Source organism: Neopsephotus bourkii, unplaced genomic scaffold (genome assembly GCF_033783945.1).
Source record: "Neopsephotus bourkii isolate Nb327-2 ecotype Australia unplaced genomic scaffold, CSIRO-AGI_Nbou_v1 NB_1642, whole genome shotgun sequence".
Taxonomy (NCBI): Eukaryota; Metazoa; Chordata; class Aves; order Psittaciformes; family Psittacidae; genus Neopsephotus; species Neopsephotus bourkii.
The window spans coordinates 24,176-47,023 of record NW_026902117.1 but is presented as its reverse complement, the minus strand read 5'-3'; the positions used below and the strand labels follow the sequence as shown (position 1 = coordinate 47,023).

General features: G+C 41.7%; 2 protein-coding genes and 1 long non-coding RNA gene across 4 annotated transcripts in view; 1 reads left to right on the top strand and 2 right to left on the bottom strand.

Annotated features, from left to right (window-relative positions):
- PSIP1 (PC4 and SRSF1 interacting protein 1) overlaps nt 1-1,101 on the bottom strand; it is a 29,992-nt gene extending 28,891 nt beyond the window's left edge. The window contains exon 1 of the mRNA XM_061374670.1: nt 793-1,101. Coding sequence (XP_061230654.1) covers nt 793-864 — 72 coding nt within the window. The 5' untranslated portion in view covers nt 865-1,101. The remainder of the gene's footprint in view (nt 1-792) is intronic.
- A 2,914-nt stretch (nt 1,102-4,015) lies between these two features.
- On the bottom strand, nt 4,016-8,072 carry LOC133223712 (uncharacterized). The gene is made up of 2 exons (XR_009728663.1): nt 7,876-8,072; nt 4,016-7,290 (listed from the first exon to the last, which is right to left on the bottom strand). It is a non-coding gene; the product is annotated as an uncharacterized LOC133223712 (long non-coding RNA).
- Nucleotides 8,073-10,395: 2,323 nt separating this feature from the next.
- LOC133223709 (coiled-coil domain-containing protein 171-like) overlaps nt 10,396-22,848 on the top strand; it is a 30,254-nt gene continuing 17,801 nt past the window's right edge. For both annotated transcript variants that reach the window (XM_061374667.1, XM_061374668.1), the window contains exons 1-4: nt 10,396-10,571; nt 14,490-14,628; nt 17,143-17,317; nt 20,139-20,320. In XM_061374667.1, coding sequence (XP_061230651.1) covers nt 10,516-10,571; nt 14,490-14,628; nt 17,143-17,317; nt 20,139-20,320 — 552 coding nt within the window. In that variant the 5' untranslated portion in view covers nt 10,396-10,515. The remainder of the gene's footprint in view (nt 10,572-14,489; nt 14,629-17,142; nt 17,318-20,138; nt 20,321-22,848) is intronic.

Sequence of the window (22,848 nt, the reverse complement as noted above, 5' to 3'; positions counted from 1 at the left end):
ATTGGAGAGGCATGACATGCTACAAGTGAAAAGCACATTTCAATTCCATTCAAACACCACTCCTCCTTCAGTATAAGTAATAGCAAGATTTCCTGCCCTTAGGCTGAGCTTGGCCAACCCCAAATGTCCAGTGATACAAAAAGGTCAATGGACTTAAAAAATTTAAAAAAATATTATTCAATCAGCATCTTAGCAAAATACCGCTTTATTACAGCAGTCGCAGAACTCTGCCTCTTCCAAAGAACCAGGGAGAGTGCAAAAAAACAGGACTAGACAACTCCTCGCACGCACTTGGCTTATTCTATAGGAAGCAGTGTAGGAATAGCCGCCTTTAAAAGCAAGAGTAAACCCGACATCACCTTCTTTTGTCAAAAGAGGGCAGTCACTTGGGACGAACATTCTGGTGCAGTTAGATGCCTGCAGAGCTCCAGCACCGCGCTATCAACAGCAACCTTCATTTCTAAAAGCTGTTATGCAAATTAGCACAGATAACAACTACTAGAGAGGACGACTGCTTAGAAGCGACTTGCACAGAAGCGTAAGGCAAGAGCAAACCCGAGCACGGATCTGCAGCGCGGGTCACAAGTCGCTTCCAACCACGGGAGCGCTGCGCTGCCCTCCCTCGGGCAAGGGGTGGCTGAGCGCGTCGCGCGGTTTCAGCGCCTGGCTCTCCGGGGGTGTCTGAAGGCGCTTCTTGCTACACAAAGCCCGAACAGCGTGAGGGGAGGCCGAGGGAGGGCAGGTACCGGGCAGGAGGGCGCTGCGGCCTGCAGGGGAGGAGGGGTGCCTTACCCTGGCTGGCCAATGGGGATAACCTTTCATCTTGGCAAAGATCAAGTCTCCAGGTTTGAAATCTCGGCTCATGTTTTCTCACCGACGTGACGCCCGCTCCGCCAGCAGAACTGATCCGAGGGGAGGGGTCTGCAGCTCAAGTCCCCGACACCGAGGCGCTGCCAGCCGCCCTAGGTCCCGCTGCTGGGATAAACGCGCTGGGGAGCAGAGACAAGGGCAACACACGAGGGGACATCAACGGCGCGCTCCGTACCGGCGGCCGGGCGGCCCCCGGCCGGGAAGCACTGTGCCGCGCCCACCCCTCAGCCCGCCGGAACCCCGCGGACCCTGGCGGTCGCACTCGCAGCCCCTACCCGCGGTGCGCTCTGCCTACCCATGCGGGCCGGGCCGGGCCGCACGCAGCCGGGAGCGCCTGCCAGCCGCCCGCACTGCCCCACCGCGCACACACGACACTGCACAGTACAACCCGCTCGGCTCCGCTCAGCGAAAGCTCACCCCTCCTCCACCGGACCGCTCCCGCCAAATGGACGCATCCTCCCCCCGCCCCCCTCATATAAGCCGCGACGGCGCTGACGCGAAACTCCGCCCATCTCTCTCTACCCTTGTCGCCCCCCCCCCGGCCCCCCCCCCCCCCGCCCTTTCAGCTGCAGCGGCCTGGAGCCTCGCTACTCATCGTGCTGCTGCCCGGCCTGCAGCCCACCTCCTCCTGCTCCTCCTCCTCCTCCAGCAGCTGCCGTACCCGCCGCCGGAGTTACCGCCGCTCTCCCTCCTCCCGCCAGGCGAGGCGGTACCAACCACACGCCGCAACCAGGCGGCAGGGGAGGTGTCGGGGGTGAGGCGGCTCAGGCCTGATGAAAACAGACGGCTCGGCTCACGCCTCCAGGTGTGAGGGCGAACGGAGTCAGTCAGGAGAAGCGGCCAGCCCGCCCCGAGGGACGGAGGGAAAGATGAAAGGAGAGACCAAGTCTCATCCACCCCTTCTCTCCTCAGCCATAGCAGTGGCTCATTCCTCCTTCCGCGGGGGCGGGGCAGTCGCTGGACTGCAGGGTTGGGGGAGCAGGAGTCGGATCGGCGGGAGCCCGCCGGACGCCGTCGGCACCGGCGGCAGCGGAAGGGCCGCGGGCCGGCCTACTTCCTCGCGTGTCCCTGTCAATCCGACCCTTACTCCCCTAACGGTGAAGCGGGCTGCGCTGGGTACCGCCGCGGCAGCGTGGCTGGCAAGCGCGGGGCTGTCTCCAGGCTGGTGACAAGCCTGGCCCGGGGCCAAGCGCCGGCACTTCAGTCACCAGTGCTCGCCCGGGGTTGCTTTCGTCAGTCTGGCCTTGCGCTGGGCCCGTTCTGACTTGAAAGCTCGCTCCATTCACAGCTAACTGTCACCACCCTCGTGTGTAAAGCGGACGGGTGTTTGTTCCCGATGGTCCCTTTGTGTTTTTTTCCGCCCTGTTACAGAGGCCTCCCTTTCCCAGACTTGCCATCATCCCGTGCTGCTGTTGGCCCCAAAGATGCTCATGCTCCCTGCGTACTCTTTGCCTGCTTACTTTTCTCAATGTCTGGACTTCCCCCCCCCCCCCCCCCAACAACCCACAGCTTCAGTTCCTCAGGTCCACCGCATTTCTTGCCTGCAACCCAGTCACCGTAAACTCCTATTTTTCTTTGAAGTTTTACTGTTAATTCAGACTTATTCCTCTTGTGCTTTCTGTTTCTGTTCTCTCATGGCTTAGCAGTATGAAGCTCACTCTGTTCCCAGCATTTCAGCCACTGCGCCCTCCTCTCCCTTTTCTGCTGGCCAGGTGTTCTCCCTACTGCATGCACCAAGGACCTACAGCCTCCCCACACCTTCCTCCAACAGGTACTTTTCTCCCAACAGAAGACCTCAGACCCAGATTTTAACCCAACAGCATCCTTCTCTTTGCTGGCCTGTCCTGTTGGCTCTAGTTCTTGTTCTTCTCCCTCTTCAATGAAAATTAGCTGGCCTGTCAGCTCTCTGACTTCGCTTTGTCTTTAACTCATGTACCACACAGCAACACCTGCAATCCTGCACTGCAGGAGTAGTGGCACAAAAAATTACCTGTTGCACAATTACCTTGTCTCACAGGGCAGACCTAACTATTTTGTGCTTGAGTGATCATCCTGGCACACGGCTTTTACAGACCAATTTTCTGCCAGCTGCCCTCTGCTGCTAGCAAACAAAGATAAGTCCTTGTGATAAGCATAATCTTGCTTTCAGTTTTGATACTGAAACCGGCCTTGCATTTCAGGGCCAAAACACCCACTGCAGTTGCCAAAGAGCAAGTTGTGAATTTTTCTAGTCGCTCTCCTACTCAAATGCAAAATGGTCACTTACAAATTTTAACTGCAAAACTTTACTCCATCTGCGTTAAGCAGGGACAAACAGCAGTTTTCCGGTGGCTGATTTTATTTGAGGTGGTGAAACTCATATGCCTTACACAAGTATCAGCTTTCTACAGGGTTAGACAAGAGCTCATCAGAAAACAGAACATATAAACAGAAATCAACATCATATTAGACAGAAAAAAAGCCTTTCTTCCTATCCACAAGTGAATGACCTGGAGCAAAAGTTCCTTAAGAGAATTAACTGTACATCTAGAATTGTTTAGAGGTAGATGAAAGCTTGGCAGTGGTAGAAATTGTATTTCCACTGGCACATATGTAAGTATTTCAATAATACATAAAGTTTCGTATTTTTTTCTGCAATAAGTAGTGCAAAAACTGTGTATATTAACATTCTGCTATGCAGAAACTGACAATCTGCAAGGATTTCCTTAGCTAAGTCACCACTCTGTTTAATTATACATCAGATCAAATAAGTTTATATTTTAGTTTTGAAGTAATGCTTTTGGAATCTCCTGAGAACATTCTAATTTCCTTAACCCTTGGTAAGTCTTTTGAATCTGACATTCCTTAGGAATCAGAAGCTTTGTGCCTTGTGTTAAAACCAGTGAAGAGCAGCTGAAAATGCTTTTTTTCCTAATTAAGGAAGTAACTCGAGATGACTTGGCTTCATACAAAAGTAGGGTGTTCTTCAAGACAGCCTAATATGACTAAAGCATTTTTTAAAGCTAAAGAAAACAAAGCAAACTTCAATTTAAAGAATGAAAAATAAAATTGCTTGAACAAGTTATATTTTGTGTGTAATCAGGCTCATTTGTGCATGGTTAGTAAAGACTGAAGACAGACTGTTCAAGTACAGACAGACACAACAGAAGGAAAAACAAATGTGTATTTTGCAATCCAGACATTGTACTTGAAAGAGGGTAACATGCCATACTGTTGCTATTAAACGTTGTGTACCATATCAGCATTTTTTAGCAGTTTAATTCTGAAGGACAGAATTCTGTCCTTCAGACAGATCTGCCACCCACTTCTTGAGCACAAGGTCAGAACACAGTATGGCATTAAGCTTACAAGCCAGGAACGAACTTTGGAAGGGCAAAATAATTCTTCCCGTGAGAAGTTTTATGTCTTGAACTTGTGTTTTAAACAGCCATTTTCAACTGATTTCCTGCAGGTGTGGGTTATGTCTCATTGCAAAGAAACACACTCGTATCCTGCCTGTAAGATAAGTAGTTGCCTCTTGCTCTGCCAAGGCCACATCCACAGTGAAGCACCACATTCTCCTCTCCATTATCCCCAGTCTCAAGCACTCTTTCTAATGACATCCTGAACAGGTCTCTTTGAGGAATAATGCTGAATCCCATGTGTGAAAGAACTTTGATTTGTTTCTACCTTTCTAAAAATCTCCTATATATCCTGTCTACAAGTAGATTTTAGACCAAAATATTACTTGAACTGTGAAGAAATACCTAAGATAGCATGTATATTGCTGGTGAAGTGTCTGGAGAATAAGTCTGATGAGGAACGTCTGAGGGAACTGAGGTTGTTTAGTCTGGAGTAGAGGCTCAGGAGGAACCTTATTCCTCTCTAAAAGTACATGAAAGGAGGATGGGAACAAGGTGGGGATTGGTCTCTTCTCCCAGGCAACACGAAATAGGACAAGAGGAAACAGCCTCAAGCTGTGCCAGAGGAGGTTTAGATTGGATATTAGGAAAAATTTCCTAATAGAGGGTGATCAGGCATTGGAACACACTGCACAGGAAGTGGTGGAATTGCTGTCCCTAGAAGTGTTCAAAAACTGCGTGGATCTCATCTCAGTGACATGGTTTAGGGATGGACTTGGCAGTGCTGGGGTAATGGTTGGACTTGATGATCTTAAAGGTCTTTTCCAACCTAGTTGATTCTATGATTCTATGATATATGATAAATAGTTTTCAGTGTGGGAGGAAGAAAAGGTGTTTGGTTAGCTACATGCATGCAGCAGCAGCAGCATTGTATCTGAAGCAATTTTTGTGAATGAAGGTAAAAAATGATATGTGTATTATTTTGGGAAGATAAACTTGTCTTATCGATTCAGTATCTGGTTAAGGTATTAAGGTGCCAAAACCTACCAAAACTCCAGATATGGTGTTAAATCTCTACAATTCTTCTCATATTATTATTTCATTTATTATCCCAGGCTGTTTTGAATGATGTTCAATTTTTTACTATTCATCAGACAACAGCAGACACAGAGCCCTGTTCATTAATGTATTTTTGATCAGGAAAAAAAAAAGCCATGCTATTATTAAAAGAATTGCCACATAATGAAATCTTCCAATGTTGTGCCTCTGGGCAAAGAACCTCTTTGATTTGGCACAAGACATCTAAAATAACTGTGATGCAGAAGTAGCAAAACGACAGCTAAAAGCCAATTATACATAAACTGGGTCACAAACTAGAAATGAAGTTTTGAGACTTATCTTAAAGGGGGTAAAACATGATGGGCCATCTTGTGACTTGTAATTAAAACTTCAGTCTAGACCTTGAAGGATACCAGTATCAGGCTATACTTAACCACACATCTTAGAAAACCTTAGCCCAAAATGGTCTTTTTGCAGTTAAAAGCAACAGGAAACAACTTTGGAATAAAAAGTGACAGGAACCTTAAATGCTCTGGCAGTACTTGAATTCATGAAGTCAGTCATGCTGACCTGTAAGCCAAAGCACTTAGCTGTACTTTGAATTCAGTATGAGTGTTTTCCTGAGTAAGGACCAACTGCAGCTTTGTGGTTAATACAAGATGATTTAAACTTCATAAGTAACTATCTATAGTGTAATTTTGCTCCTTTTGGGGAATTCCAACCTGAAGAAAAATCCCAGCAATTTTTATGTGTTTTTACAAATGTAAGCATGTATGTAAAGATAAAAGATGTTTTAATTTAAACTGTGAATCATACTTCTCTGTAGATTTTTTTGACATTATAAACTCTGAGACCTTTAGAGTAAAAAATCTGAATTAAAGTTGAAGACTTTATGCTTCTTTTTCAATTTGTTGCATTCAGACTACACAGTGACACAGAGCTAGAATGGGTTACCAGATCACAAGCAACTTAGAAAACCTGAGAATAGGTAATGCAACACAGCTCCCCTTAGTGATAAGACTGTACTCGCATAAGCTGCAGTACATGCAGCCTGTCAGATTTATGGGTGCTGCATATCCAGTGCTGAAGAAACAGAGCACCTTACTCAGAGCACTGTGTGAGCTCGCTACAGTCATATATATCCAATCTTAATATGTCTTCAGCTATGCTATTACTTGGGCTCAAGAGTTAACAGATTTTTTTTTTTTCTGTGTTTCCTCATGCGCCCATTCCGTGCGCTATCCGTTTTATATTATTGTCTCTTAAGTGCCTTATTTATCTTCTGGACCCTGTGTTCTTAAATAACCTGGTCATTTTTGGACTGTATGAATTCTAAGATTAACTTGGTCATTTGTGGATGGTGTATTTTCCTAGATAACCTGCTAGGCTATGGACATGGTGAGGCATTTTTCTCTTGGAATGCAGACCGATACTCTTTTACTACTTTTACCTTTATAATACTTTTACTTTATTTAAAGCAACCTTACTGTTGCTTTTCCAAATGTGATTTGTGATAGCTTTTAACACAATTTTGCTCATGCAATATTTCTCACAGCCTGCAGAAATTCAGGTTAAGTATAAAGAGTAAGAGAACATGTTACTAATATATTAACGTGTATCTACTTATGAACGTGTCAATGGTAGTTACTGAACATGTTAAAGTTGTTTTAATTCCCTTCAGCCTGTAACACTCTTTCCAGAATACCCCATCCACTTTCCTAGGATTATTGTAGTGTGAATTTTACTCAGCATCTGTTGCTGTTTGACATTACATATGCTTCCATCTGGACCTTGGAATCTCTCAGTTGAAGTGCTTCTTAAGAACTTTTCAATTTGTGTAGTGAGGCAAACAACAGTGGTAACCTTGTTACTTGTTTCCCCCATCAACCCTTCTTATGATTTTGCACCATCATCTTTCACGTGTTTTCCTGGTGATCCGGGTGAAGAATCTGCGACCCCATATTTAAGGGCATCCAAGTCTCAGTCTGGCTTTCATGTTAGTAATTGTCATTACAAGGGCCTGTATTGATAGGACAAGGGGTAGTTAATGGCTTTGAACTGAAGGGGGGGGTAGATTTTGATTAGATATTAGGATGAGTTATTTACTGTCAGACTGGTGAGGCACTGGCACAGGTTATCCGGAAAACTGTGGCTGCCCCATCCCTGGCAGTGTTGAAGGCCAAGTTGGGTGGAGCTTTGAATAATCCGGCTAGAGGAAGATGTTGGTGTCCCTCAGAGGAGTTTGAAACTACATGAGCTTTAAGCTCCTGTCCAACCCAAACCATTCTGTGATTCTAAGATTTCCTACACATATTTACCCTATAATCTAATTTGCAGATTAGTATCTCTTACTGTCCAGCTGCAGACATGCCCACATGCCAGCAGCTCTGGGAAGGAGGATACAGCTACCCTCCCATGAAGAGAGGTGTTTGGGTATGCTGCCTGTGCTGCCAAAAGCTTCCTGATGATGGCAATATTCACAGGGGTGACTGCCTATTGGGCCGGCACAGGCAGCTGTGCTAGGTGAACCATCCTGCATGCCCAACCAGCTGTGGAGTGGCTTGGCTGAGGGATACCGGTTTTGGCTGAGGACACTTGCACTCACCCGTAAGTCTCGGGTGGCCCGAAGCAACTCCTGAACTGGACAAAGTGCAAACCCTCAGGTGGAACTGGCGGCAAACACCGCGGGTGAGCCTGCCCCTCATCCTGGCCTCCCAGCCCTGCTGCCTGCTCCGTGAAAGCCGCCTGCGCGACGGGCTTGAGCATCGCGCCTCCGCTTCCTCGCGGGCGGACACCAGTCCCCGCCGAAGGACAATCCGGGCGGGCGCAATGGCGGGAGTCCATTACGGCACCCCGCCGCGGCAACGCCACAGTGCCCGCCGCGCATGCGCGACGTTCCTCTCGCCGGCTCCGAGCGGCGGCGTTGCTAGGACCCTTCCGCAGCCGGAAGTCGTCGCTGGGGAGCTCCTGCGCGCGGCGTGCCGCGTCGGGGCGGGGCGGGGCGGGGCGTGGCGTGGTGGGGCGGGTTCGCGTCCTTCTTCCCGGGCCTTGGTAACCGGGCGGGCCGCGGGTGGTCTAGCTGAGGTGGGCCGGGGGTGTCTGCGGAGCTTCGGCGGGACAAGGACACCTCACGCAGGGCTCGGGAGTGCCCAGTCCACGTCCGGCGCCTCCGGGTCTGTGCGGTACTGCACCGTCAGCCCCATCCCGGCGGCGGGCGGGCTTTGAGGCTGCCCTGCTGGTCTCCAGCCGGCTGGAGGAGTTAGGTGAACGGCGGAGATCGGTGCTGCTGGGAGGTTTCGGGTGTCTGCGAGCAGGTGTGAGGGGTGTGCTGAAACCCTGTCCCGCTTCCTTGAGGCTGTCACCTCGGCCTGCCGGACAGACCGTGTGAGCCGCGAGTACGGTCCAGTGACACCTGTAGTGTAACGCAGTGAAGTGCTGCTGCTGCTTAAATTTTAGCTTCCATAGAAATTTTAATCCACGTTAATGAAAATCTAGGGATTCTTTGAGCTGAAACAACTGCTGGTGAGTTTTTATAGGGTCCAGTGCAGATATGTTAGGTATGCCTGGGATTGTATATTTTAAAATAGTACCTTTTGAGATCATAGACCTTTTTTGAGAGTCTCAGTCATACAACCATTTGGGTTGGACCTTGGAAGATCCACCTAGTTCCAACCCTCTGCCATGGGCAGGAGCACCTTCCACCAGACAGGGTTGCTCCAAGCCCCGTCCAACCTCACGTTTATCACTGCTAGGGATGGGGCATCCAGAGCTGCTCTGAGCAACCTGTGCCAGCGCCTCACCACCCTCACAGTAAAGAACTTACTTATATCCACTCTCAAAATCAATGGCCTAGTTCATAGTTGCACATATTCAGAAGTCCATGGGGAGAATATGATGAAAACTTTGTAAGGTAATGCCCATCAAATGTACTAATCCCTCAGATGAACAGTTGTTTAATTATGTGGCTCCTACAAGCCATTCCATGCCATTTGAATACTTTTGTTTGGAAGTGAAGTAGCATGCTTTTAGAGGGTATCCCTGTGTTCTAATAAGCTATCTGTTGATACGTATTTTAACAGAGGAATGTTGTGTATTCAAAATAATTTGTATTCTCAGAAAATATTCTTTAGGGCTTTTTGTTTATTTTTATATTTTGGTTTTTTTCCCCCCTCTATATGGCTCAGAGTAATTTCAGGAAGTTCTAAACTACAGAATGGGGTGGATGTGACAGTATGCTTTGATTGTGTTTTAAGACAAAGAGTTTTCACTGCAGCTGTTGTTGGATAGAGTTAGTGAATTCTGTTCTTGAGGTAAATCTCTCAGATATCTGGGAAAGTGTTTGTTACACTTTTTTGATGAGCTCTTTGGAGATTTTGTTGCAACACAGCTTAAAAGGGTGATATGGAGAAACAGTTCCTCAGTGAGTTGTGGCTTATTAATCTTGACTGTTGGATACAGCTTAGTTTTCATGTCGTCTTGCTTTAATTAATAGAACACATAAATGTCTTCACTATTCAACTTGAAGTACATGTTGGAGCTCTTTTTAAGATCTGTGTTGTCAGCATGTTGTCTGTATATTTCTTTTTGTCAGTAACTCTAAATCAGTGGGTTTCTTTTATGGGTGAACCGAGTTACAGTTCAGTTTAATGTTCTTCCCATAACCCCTAAATATTGCTGACTTATCTAATAAAAATGTGTTCAAATAGAAAATTCCAGGTTTATGAAAAAGTTAGAAGACTTGCTATGTTAGCTTCCATTTGCCAGCAAACCTTGGATGTCGACCTACTTAAAAAAATCACAGTATGTGCTTATATGTCCCTTGAATTATTTTGAAGATAAATTAAATTGGTGATACTCTTAGGGGGAAAAAAATATAGGGGAACAATCTATGCAAACATAACGTTTTGTGTTTACTTCCTTCTGAAAACCTGGTAGAAGATATTGTACAGTATATATATTTATCTTCATCTGCAATATTCAAGCTTAGAGGACAGTAATAGTTCTATTTCTTGACTAAAACTGATGTCAGATTGTGGGTGGTAATTGTTCACAAGGCATAGTAGTCTCACTGGTAACTGTTTGGGAATGTTAAATGGTTAATTGCCAAATAAACTGAAATATCTCTCTGTTGCAGGTTTTAATGTTATGATATGGAAAAGAGTAATCTTTGAATCTTGTCAACTAAGAGTGTACATGGTTGAAGATGATGTTCCTTCTCCAGAGTTAATAAACTCAAAGCTGCTTTATGGATGTCATGAGTGTGTCCTCTTCCGTCAGCTCTGCTGTCATGGAAGTTGCATGGTGAGCTCTACTTCTGTACTTCTAGTAGTATTGTTGTGTTTTTGTGGTTTATTTTCTAGATCCCTGAAATAATGTAATTCAGACTGAAGAACCACCAGGTACGGTGTGATACATGCAAGCTATGCCATTCAGTGCAGTTATTATAGATGACAAGATTTGCTTGAAGGCATGCATTTACTTGAGGCAATTGGGTCTGCAAGAATTCTCACATGACTGTGGGAGATGTGACTTGGAGATAGAGGTGGTTCCTTTCTGCAGTTAGGAGTGTGACCTGCAGTTACAGAATGGTTTTCTGCATAAGCTGAGGGGGTAGAGGTCAGCTTTAAATCTTGCACATGACTTTTATTTTCTAAAACCTTATGTGTGTTTAATCTCTGGGGCAATTAAAGTAAGGTTTAATTCATTCTGTCTTTCTTAGGTGTGAGAGCTATTTGTCACTGTTTAAAGTCTGATTATACAAAAGTACCAGTTATATAGGAACAGCAAAATTCCATGAATATAAATTTTGGTTAGGAAACTTTCAGCTGGGGAAGTTTAGCAAAATTCCAGTGCTGGATAGTAGAGGAAATAAAATTTCTTTCTGTTACAAAATCACTGTATTTTCTGCCAGATGTGGAAGAAAAGCTAGTGAAAAGCTGTTTTTCTGCAGTGTTCTGTTGGCTGTCATTTCTAGTTGAATTGATAGAATCATAGAATCATAGAATAGTTAGGGTTGGAAAGGACCTTAAGATCATCAAGTTCCAACCCCCCTGCCATGGGCAGGGTCACCTCGCTCTAAACCATATTACCCAAGGCCTCGTCCAACCTGGCCTTGAACACCGCCAGGGATGGAGCATTCACAACCTCCCTGGGCAACCTATTCCAGTGCCTCAACGCCCTAACAGATAAGTGAATATGAATTTGGTTTTTGAGTTAGAAAAGTCATTCTGCAGCATAGAACTCAAAAGCTATTTCACCTGCTTATATGCTTTCTTGAGGAATCTTAAAAGTACTACTAAAAATGGTGTCTTAGATAAAAGCTGTAGTTAGTAAACTACGTATTACGGTTCAAAACCAACAGTGGATAAGCTATTAATACATGAAGATGGAAGTACAAAATATCCTCTGAATTCCTGTTAAGCTGCAAATCATACATGCTGTGAAACTTTTGAGGGATTTTGTGTGTTTTAGTCTTTGATTTAAGCTTCCAGAAGCTTTATGCTTGTAGCACTTGTACTTTCAGTATGAATATGAAAGAAGAATCTCCTACTGTAGGTAATATGAAGCTTTCACAAAGTACTTTATGTGCTGGAAATGCTGTGAAGGTTAAAGAAAATATTACAGAAATAAGAATTCTTAAGGCCAATGTCTGTTGTATTTGGAAACGTTTAGGTAATCAAATAAAATAATGAAATGGTTAACATGGTAATATTCCCTCGGAGTTAATTTTTTTTTTTTTTTAAGTAGCTGGTTCAATTTAATTCTATACTAAGAGGAAAAATAGGGTTTTCTGCTTTATATTTTAAATTTTTCGGTAATGGCATTGTGAGTTTAGAAGCTGTGCCAAAAATGGTATTTTAAAAAGGTGTTTAATGCTCTTAATGCTTTTCCCCCCAGTACTTACTGTTGTGCTGTTGTGTCTTAATGCTCTTATGTTCTTTTAGCATTTCTATAATCTCCCTAATTTGCTGTCACCTCTGATGGTTTGTAACTTGTTTGTGGTTTATTTGAGTGTCTCCTCTCCCCCAAATTGGTCCAATTAAGCAGAGTTAAATTTTCCTCTGTGTAAGTTTTATTATGTAGTTTCTTGACTAGTGTGGGGTTTTTTGATTAATTTCTGTATAATAGATGCATTGAAAGGAATAGCTTTCTTAAAAGCTGATTGCCGTACAAACCAATGTAATTTACTTAGAGATTTAAATGTAGGTTTCTACTAATTTGAAAAAATGTACTCGTTCCCGTGCTTGCATCCAGTGTGCTGTCCATGCAAGAAGCATTATATACCAGTAGGTTTAAAGAAGCAAAACGACCTCCTTGCAAGCTAATAAAGTGGTTACTCTTCTCATAACTTTTGTTTGTTTGCCCTAGTTCTCTCCAGCTTCCAATTTGGGTTCTGATTTTCTCCCTACCCTGTGCTTTGTTACCTTTGGTGTTGTCTGGCCTTTAGCTGTCTTTAGTTGAGATTGGTACTTCTTGAATCATATCAACATGACTGCCTTTCTTTCATTTTCTGTTGTCCCTAGCCATGGAAAAATAAAGGTCTCACAGACATGTTATATGATATCCACAAATAAGCTTTTATACAGTTTACAGGTGCTTTTTATTACCTGCCTGACTTAGCACCACATTTTCCTACTGCAGTAGCAAAGAATTGCATAATATAATAATACGTGTTTTTACTTACCTTGTTGCTGATTTTTTTGTCCTTTGAGTCATGTTGGTTCCTCTGGGTATAGCTCCCATAGTAAACACTGAAAGCTAATAAATGTGCCTGTGTTTTTTTTCTGTAGTACATGCAGGTTTTAGTGATCCTTATCTCCTGCATTTATTAAATATATATAATGTGTTAAGTACACTTGTACTTAACACACTAATTGTTCCCTGTGGAACAATTACTGATGATACACACATATTCTGAACTCATAGATCTTTTTTTATGAATGGAGACTAGACAATATTTATTACATTACAAAATATTTATAGGCTTTAGCTAGAACCCTGAAATTTCATTACTTAGTAATGTCTTTAAAGTCAACAATTGATCTAAATTACTGTTCCCCCTGTTGATGACATTTGTGTCTTTCCTGATAAAAAAAACATATCTCATAAGGTTGAGTTCTCAGTCATGGAAAATGGTAGTGGTGCCTCTGCACAAACCTAGGGGTAAAGTGGTAAATTTTTTTTTAAAATGTAACAAATAATTAAATCCCGGGGGACTGACATTTCTGTAATTAAGACCTCGTGTAGACAGAGGTAAGCTATTTTAGTATTTTCAGTCCTGTATGACATGTTGCCAACTTTGTGGTTATTATAATCATGTTTCTTTTCACAGTATATTTCATTTTTAGTGATCCTGGCAGCTTGTGCTTTTGTGTGGAACAACTAATTATTGCAGCCAGTCTTACATATATGAAATAATCTGAGAACTGATTTTAAACTCCCGAAATAATTCAGAAGTTGTTCAGTCTGAGGTTGCAATAATTGCATATAAGATTACTAAACTGGGCTGTTTTAATTAAATATGTATTTTTAATACTTATTTTTCATTCTATTTGTAAAAGCTTGTTTTGATTATTTTAATATTGCTTGTGGTGTTGAAGGGCTTCTCCTGCTAGCTGCCAAGTAGATTTTAACTGAAATAGTGTAAATGAAGATACTGTGTATTTTAGAGGACTAGAACTTTAATTTATGTTGTTTGTGATCAGGTTCTTGTGTCTAGTTTAAATGTATGTATCTTTGAAAAAAAAAGTGGAAAAGTGATTTTTGTTGTATATATGTACATTTGTTTCATGGCAGAAATGGTTTTGGGATGGTAATCCACGTTGAAAAATGAACCTTACTGCAAGACACAAACAAAAACTTGCTAGTCATTTTAATGTGATTGGAATAATGTTTTTTTTTTAAGCATCCTGAAAGTTTATTGAAAAAATAATAGTGGTAATTAAAATTGATAAAAAACTTACCATGTTTAAATCAACGTGGGGAAATCTGAAGTGTGTATCTAACAGTAATTCCTGCTGCAGCATCTCATATCTCACACAATAAACATTTCTGTATAACTCTTTTTCAAAGAACAGTAATAATATGATGACAACTGTGGCAGAATTTTGTTTAAGTGAATGTTTAGAGCTTTGAGCTTGCAATCTGATCGGTGAAGTAAAGGAGCATTAAAACTTACAAGGAATACTTACATTTTTTTAAAACGTTTATATTTTGCAGTTTACATAATGCCAAGTGTGAGTCACAGTTACTACAAAACAGCAATGAATCAGAAGTATATATCGTTGAAGATCTGAGATGGAAACTCTGTCAAGCTAAAAAAGAAAAATTAGACTTAACCATTAAACACAATCGAGAAGTAAGGACTTCTTTTGCTTGCTTTATTTTACTGTCAGAACAAATGTGATCTTGTTTCATTAAAATAATACTCTAGCATGGACTATCAAAAGCGGTCATTAGCTGAAGAATAACAAGGAAGGTGTCACTGTACAGACCTTTTGTACCTGTTCAGAAGTACATCTGCTGGCATTGTTGATATTTAAAGATCATGCATCAAGCAGAGTGTGGATTTTCTCCAGAGAAAAGAGTCACTGCTGCTACCATTGGTTTGTTAGGTAGGGTTGCCTGGCGACACAATTAAAAGCCACAGTTGACTGTAGCCTCATAAAAAGATCTAATTTAGTTGTTATTTATTTTTTTTTTCTGCAGGGTATTAGAGTATCATTTTAATTCTGCAGAAGTTATTTGCAACTCATAAACTTAGTACCATATTTTTGTGTATATACGAAATCCAGCTTTTAGTGGTCTGGCAGTATCTCAGCTTGTGCAAATCACCAGTTTTATACAGCTGTAATGATGTATAATTTACAGATGTGGTGATATGTTCATCAGTAACTTAATATTTGTTAACAAGAACTTCATTCACAGGGGGATAATTAGCCTGTTTTACAAAGGTTTTCCCTGATGCTACTGTAGCAAACTAGTATTAAAATCAAGTAGTAGTACGAAAATATTTAATCTTTTTTTTTACTGACTTTCATGCTGGTACACATAAGAGAAGGTGGGCACTGAGTACAACAGTAGTTGTAATCGGATTTGGATTTGTTGCTGCTAGAAACACTAACCAGACTTGCTAATGCCAATCTGGCAGCTCATATCCTGGCTTAAACTGTGCTGGTGCAGAAGTATTATTACTACTACAGATAACAATTCCGTTTTTATCAGTTTGCTAGGGGCAGTTGATGTGGCCGTTCGTTCATGTGTTTTTGGCCAAATCCAGTGAATAAACCAAGTTTATGGAACCATTTGTTCCATATCCATTTATTATTGGGGTGTGTAGCCAAATTAAGAAATACCTGTTTCTCCCACACAATGACTTGCTCTTGTGCTGCAGCTAACTCATTCTTTTCCCATTGCCCTATCAACTGCAGGGTGATTCTGTGCAATTCTCTCTGGAATTACCTGGATTCAGACAAACAAAACCCTTCTTAGACAGAATTTGAAAGATGGGGGTGCACAAGGATCTTCTGCGCCATTTTCCTGTTTTGGTTTGCAATGCAGATAAACTGGAGACTGTTGTGTTTTTTTGGTTTTATTTTGATTTGCTTTGTTGTTAGTTTTTTTTTCCCCTATTCACTTAGTCTATAGTTGCAGATAATGGACATGCTTAAGTTACTTACATGCAATATTACTGAAGTCAAGGAGGTACTTTATAGATGTTCTGAAGGAATAGTAAGGAATATTGAGGTGCTGGAGTGGGTTCAGAGAAGGGCAACAAAGCTGGTGAAGGGTCTGGAGAATAAGTCTTATGAAGAACGTGTGAGGGAACCGAGTTTGTTTAGTCTGAATAAGAGAAGGCCCAAGAGGTACCTTATCCGTCTCTGGAAGTACATGAAGGGAGGATGAAGCGAGGACGTGGCTGGTCTTCTCTCCCAAATAACAAATGTGATAGGAACAACAGGTTATGGCCTCAAGCTGTGCCAGGGGAGGATTAGATTGGATATTAGGAAAAACTTCTTCACAGAGAGGTGATTAGGTATTGCAACAGGCTGCCCAGGGAAGTGATGGAATCATTGTCCCTGGGAGTATTCAGAAACCATGTAGATGAGGCCTTCAGTGACATGGTTTAGTGGTGGACATGGCAGTATTGGGGTAATGGTTTGACTTGATGATCTTAAAGGTTTTTTCCAACCTAGGCAATTCTGTGATTCTGTGTATTTTACTTTCTACCTTCTTGTGTTGACATAGTTTGAGCTTGATTTTCTGGACCTAGTTTAGCAGCAATGACTATACTATGTTTCTTAATCTGGATAAGATAACTTTTTGAAGCATTTTCCATTCTTAGTTTGTTGTCTGCTAAATTTAATAGCATTCTATTTGACAACTGAACATCATTGAGCTGAATTTTATGTTCATACACATATTTGTGAGTTATTAGATGTCTGATAGTCTAGCATTCCAACGTAATTGTTTTTCTTAAGTGTTAAATTTGAAGAAACTTACTAGAAAATTGCCTGTGGAATATAATGTTTCTGTTGCTGCAGTTTTTCCTTTGAGGTGCAGGAAGATGACAGCATGATGACATTTATTTTCTTAAGGTAGTGTATTTTTTGAAAAATTGAGGGCTATGTTTAAGGTACATGAAACTTATCTAGGAATAGGAACATTAATTTGCATAAAACCAGTAAAAGTACTTAAAATCTGCATAGATGTGCATTTGTAAGTCTATATTTCACTTTGAAGTGGACTAAGAAGGCAGCTGTAAATGTGATTCAAAGTATCTTTAAAAAATATTCTGTAGGTGTATTTCTGTAACATGTATTTTGTCAAAAGAGAATTGATACCAGTTTTCTGAAACAAATTTATTTTCTAGCTGTCTGACTATGAAAGCCAGATAGTCAAATTACGGTCAGAAATTGAGAAAGGAGAGGCTGTTCGACAGCATCTGGAGTATGAATTGGCAATTGCCAGAAAAGATGGTCGTCTGAACATGCATGCTGCAGAAGAGAAATTAAGTGATGCAAATACCAAACTTGTGGAACTGCAAAGTAAGTTTCAAAAAAGCAAACATCAACAAAGGCTAAGTCAGTTCCAAGTTCGGAAAACAAGTGAGAAGCAATGATTAATTAAATGTATAGTTATTGCTGTTTTTCTTGGACTTCTCTTACTTTTCCAGTCTCTTGTCCGTCTGCTTTTGTAAACCCATAGCAGTCTACAAAACTCTTGCTATCTCACACGTGAATTAGAACTAACCTGTTATACCAATCAACCCTTTTTATTCTTGCCTCTTCCCTTTCATTGTTCCTTCTTTCAGTGTTGTCCTTATACAGAATTGTAATCCTGGTGGCTGTCTCCGCATCCTGGTTATCACTGTGTCCAGCAGCTCTTCTTTTTCTGTTTCAGGGTTAAAAAAAAAGAAAAAAAAACGAGCCAATTTCTGTTCATTTGCACAATTTCAAACAACTTTTTTCTAGAAGTTTTCATCATACTGCTTCTTTCTTTCATCTTTTCAAAGGTTTCAAGCTTTTCATTGCTCACGCCTGGTTTCTTTTCTTATCATCATCCTTGTTTCTCTTTTTATAGGTAATGGAACATGTATATTGTGACAGTAGTATATGGAAGGGAGGGTTTTTACCTAGACATTTTTTTTCCCTGCTAGTTTTGTATTCAGAAACTCAGATTTCCTTGATCCTCAACAGAGATATTTCTCATTCTTACAAGTAAATGAGGTGTGTTTTTAATTACCCAAGTATAGTACCTTTCTAATTTAGTACAGGAGGTGCATTTATGAGTTTGCTGAAGCTTTTGTGTTCCATGAGGAGTTTAGAGCATTCCTCTTGGAGATTTTTATCTTTCCAAGAATGGAAGGAGATTTGGAGACTTGCAAGTACTTAAGTTATCAGGTATTTTTTGCGGTAATTAGAAAGCTGAACTGTTCAATCCTTTGGAGGACACACACACACACAAATCTTACAGATTGCAATTTGAAAGAATGCATTTTATTTCCCTTTGGAAATTTCCCTGTGATTGCAAGCTAAAGACTTGAAGTGCTAGTTTCTCACTTAGGGGAAAGCTGTTTCGTACTCTGCATGCTCACTTTACTCCTTGCCAATTTAGAAGCGAGTAGTGTGTATGTATTGAAGTACTTCAAATGTCATTTTGTGATTCACTTTCATTTGGAAAACCCATTGACTCCTGTGTCAGACAGTGTGTTCAGTAGTGGGTGCTGGTCTGCAGGGCCACCTGTGTGGGAGGAAAGAGGTCTGGGTCTGCCCAGTGCTGGTCTGAGCCAGCTCCACAGCTGACAAATCTACACACCACAGTGCACCCAACTGCTCATCAGAGAGTGCATGGCATCTCTGCTAAAACAGGTTTCAGAAAGGATGGTAAATGCCGAGAGGAAGAGTGAAGGAAGAGGAGAAGAAAAGGGACAGCAGGAGAGACAGCAGGATAGACATCAGCAGAGCTGTAGCCTGAGGAGGGGTTGGGACCAAAGTAGTGACATGCAGGCACCAAGAGGCAGAACTCAAAAGGGACTGTTGCAGATGAAGGAACCACAGTACATGAATGTCAGCTTCCTGAAGGGACTGTGCTTGTGTGTGGTTAGAAGACTGGAGAACAAAAAGGGTGTAGTCGAGGTTTTGTGGAAGCAAGAATGTTTTGTTAAATGTGTATATGTGTTAGTTTATTCAATACCAGAATCACTAATTGGAATTCTTGTTAACTGACAGTAAATTACATTGGTTTTGTGGTTTGTGTTTGTTTGTTTTTCTTTCCATGACAGGTGCCAAAGCAGTCAAATTATCATGGTGTGGCTTGTTTGTTCTTTTGTAGTTTATAACTTCCTGCTTGCTTTCCCGGGTCACTTGGAGTCTTTCTCACCTCATTTGGTGCTTTGATGTGACCCTGATTGTTTCTTGTGCAGAATGCCTTGTTTGTGCCTTGTCCTCTTCAGTACTTCCTACAGATGGTTTTTCTGCAGCTCTCAGGCTTGCCTTTCTGCTGTCTGACAATCCTCTCCCATAATTGTGACCACTGATTCTCTGTGTTGTCTTAGTGTGCCTCTTCTGTTTGTTTTATCATTCTCTGACTGGGAAGAAATTTCAGAAAACTAGGATGAATTTGAAATAAAAATCTGTTAGAAAGTGATGATCTTTTAATTGCCAGTGTAGCTAGTTATATTCAAGAAAATGTAAAGGTAATCTAAAGTACTTTCATCTGAAAGCAAATTTGTAAAATAAAGGAAAACTCCCAAGTCAGACTGCTTAAGTAAACAGCCGTAGATAATTAAGGTTTTTGCACCATTTAAGCTTTTACTGAGGAATATATAAATGTACCCCTATCAGGCATTTGCTTGGCTGGCGATTTGAATCTCTTGAGCAGCATTTTATTTCCTTTGCTTGCTAGCCCAAACTGGCATAGGTTTTTCTACAGTCCCTTTCATGGGGCAGGTGCTTATCTTCACTGTCACACAAGTTGACCTCAAAATTAATTGAAACAAGCTAACTTCTATATGAAATAAACAATTCAAAATAAGCTGGCCAAGTGTTGAAGAAATCTGAAATTAAGGCTTCCATGCAATAGAGACTTCACTTCAAAGCATTACTGCTAATTTTTATTCTTTTCCGAGAGGAGAAGAGTTTTAATCTATAAAAATCTCTGTAGCATTCTATGTCCTTGTGTGAAATATGCTACAGGAGCACCAATTTTGTTTCTTTGTAGTGAAGTTGGTACTATCCAATGCTGGACTTTTTATGCTCCAGTATCCCACAGGATATCACAATACACAGAAGAACTGATCATTATGTATTTTTTTTTTTAACATGCTTTGCAGTGCTACTTGTTTTCTTTCTTATCTTTAAACAATAGTGTTAAACGAAGAACTGCAGCAGAAAGTGGCAGAGACTGAGAAAACGTTTCATATTGCTCAGCAGAAGTGGAAAGAAGAACAGCAAAGACATGCAAGTGAGAAGGATGATATCCGTAGAACTTGCAAGAATGAATATGAATTGCTTCTCAAGGAAAGAGCCAAACTAGAAAGTTTTTTGGAGGTATGATGTATTAATAGTTGGAAAATTGGGGCTGTTCATCCTGGAGAAGAGAAGGCTGCATGGAGACCTCATAGCACCCTTCCAGTATCTGAAGGGGGCCTATAGCGATGCTGGGGATGGAGTCTTCATTAGAGACTGTAGTGATAGGACGAGGGGTAACGGGTTAAAACTTAAACAGGGGAAGTTTAGATTGGATATAAGGAGGAAATTCTTTCCTGTTAGGGTGGTGAGGCTCTGGAATAGGTTGCCCAGTGAGGCTGTGAATGCTCCATCCCTGGCGGTGTTCAAGGCCAGATTGGGCGAGGCCTTGGGTAATATGGTTTAGAGCGAGGTGTCCCTGCCCATGGCAGGGGAGTTGGAACTTGATGATCTTAAGGTCCTTTCCAACCCTAACTATTCTATGATTCTGTGATTCTATGGAGCATCCGCAACTTCTCTGGGCAACCTGTTCCAGTCCCTCAGTACTCACATGGTGAAAAATGTATCCCTTGTAGTGAAATGTGTACCAGTTTTTGTGTTGTGCATTTACAGGCCTGTTTAAATACTTTTATAATTATTCTAAATTATGAAATGAAAGCTAAAGTAGATTTTGTTTTTTGTGTTAATATGTATGTAAATAAGAGATTCTAAGCATGTATAAAAATCCTGGTTGGGAAAGACTGCACTCCCTGAACTCTTAATTCTGAACTTGGCTGTGAAAATGCTGAGGTAGGCATGAAGACAAAGTCAGCTTAACCTATTGAAATGTGGCTCTAAGATATGAAAGGAAAATAATCCACTCTGCTTTCCAACAGGTTTGTAGTCTACTCTATTGGGTATGCTTAGCATGCCATCCGCTTCCTAACAAAAGATGTTGGAGTTCAGTAGTAAGTGCAATAGCATCACCTTGTGGTTAATCAGAAGAATGTAATAATCCTTTACAGAACTTAGTTTCTGCTTAGGCTACTTGTGAAATAGTGTTGTTCATACACGTTGAAAAAAAAAATCAGCCATGTTTTTCATACGTAGATATATATAGTAACTCTGTATATGGCATGCAGGTGTACATATATGTGTATGTATTTATTGTTACATGGTGAAGTTTGTTTCTCCTTTGAGCCTTTGACGTGTAGGTGACTGCTGGGATAATCTTACAGTTTCTTACCAAGTCTGAAAAGTTTAGAGACATCTCCAAGATTCTGAAATCTCACAATTCCAGTTGACTTGTACAACAAGCTTGATGTGTTCATGTTGATTTTTCGTCTGATTAATGTTAACTACATTTACAGTGTAAGATGCTTTTAAGTCTTGATGTATTATTTTCCAGCAAATGCTGTATTACTTATTTCATGAGTGCTTTTCCCAGCTCACTTTTATTAATAATTGAAAGATTATTAACAAAATATACCTGAAGAGATAAATATCTTGGTGTCTTTCCGGTGGGGCAAAGAGTGGGAATAGTTGTGTATTTCTATAAGAATGTTTTTTTTTCTTTTAGTGTGCTGTTGGGAAGAAACCTGTGCATTGACTTGATACTTATTGCAAAGAAAGAGGATTAGCTTAAATTTAGTCCACGTCCAGGTGTACTATTTTTCCAGTATTTTGATATACTGAGGTTCCAGTTTTTGTTTATTCATGTGTTTCACATGCATGCTCTTTGTATAGTGCCTATGCAACTTATTTTTTTTTGCTTACTAGTTGGTAACATTTAACACTGTAGAAAGTCCTACAGCTGGGTTGGAGCAATCCCAGGCACAGCTACAAGTTGAGTGTAGAAGTGATTCAGAGCAGCTCTGTGGAGAAGGACTTGGGGGTGTTGGCTGATGAGAAACTGAACACGAGCTGCCTTCAGTGTGCACTCGCAGCCTAGGAAGCCAACCGTATCCTGGGCTGCATCAAAAGGAGAGTGACCAGCAAGTTAAAGGAGGTGATTCTGCTCCTCAGCTCTGCTTTCGTGAAATCCCACTTGGAATATTGTGTACGTATTTGGTGTCCTCAACATATGAAAGACATGGAGCTGTTGAAGCAAGTCTAGAGGAGGGACAAGAAGACAATAAGGACGAGCACCTCTCTTATGAAGACAGGCTGAGAAAGTTGGGGCTGTGCAGCCTGGAGAGGAGAAGGCTGCGTGGAGACCTCATAGCAGCCTTCCAGTGTCTGAAGGGGGCCTTCAGGGATGTTGGAGCGGGACTTTTCTATCAGCAATTGTAGTGATAGGACAAGGGGTAATGGGTTCAAACTTAGACAGGGGAAGTTCAGGTGAGATACAAGGAAGTTGTTCTTTACTCTGACTGTGGTGAGGCACTGGAACAAGTTGTCCAGAGACGTGGTAAATGCTCCATCCCTGGCAGTGTTCAAGGCTAGGTTGGATGGAGTCTTGGGTGACATGGTTTAGCGTGATGTGTCCCTGCCCATGGCAGGGGAGTGGGAACTAGATGATCTTAAGGTCATTTCCAGCCCTAGCTATTGTGTGATTCTGTGATTTCCTTATTGTCATGTTTGAGTTGCCAAAACTTTCTACATTCAAAGTGGAAGAACTTCTAAGATTT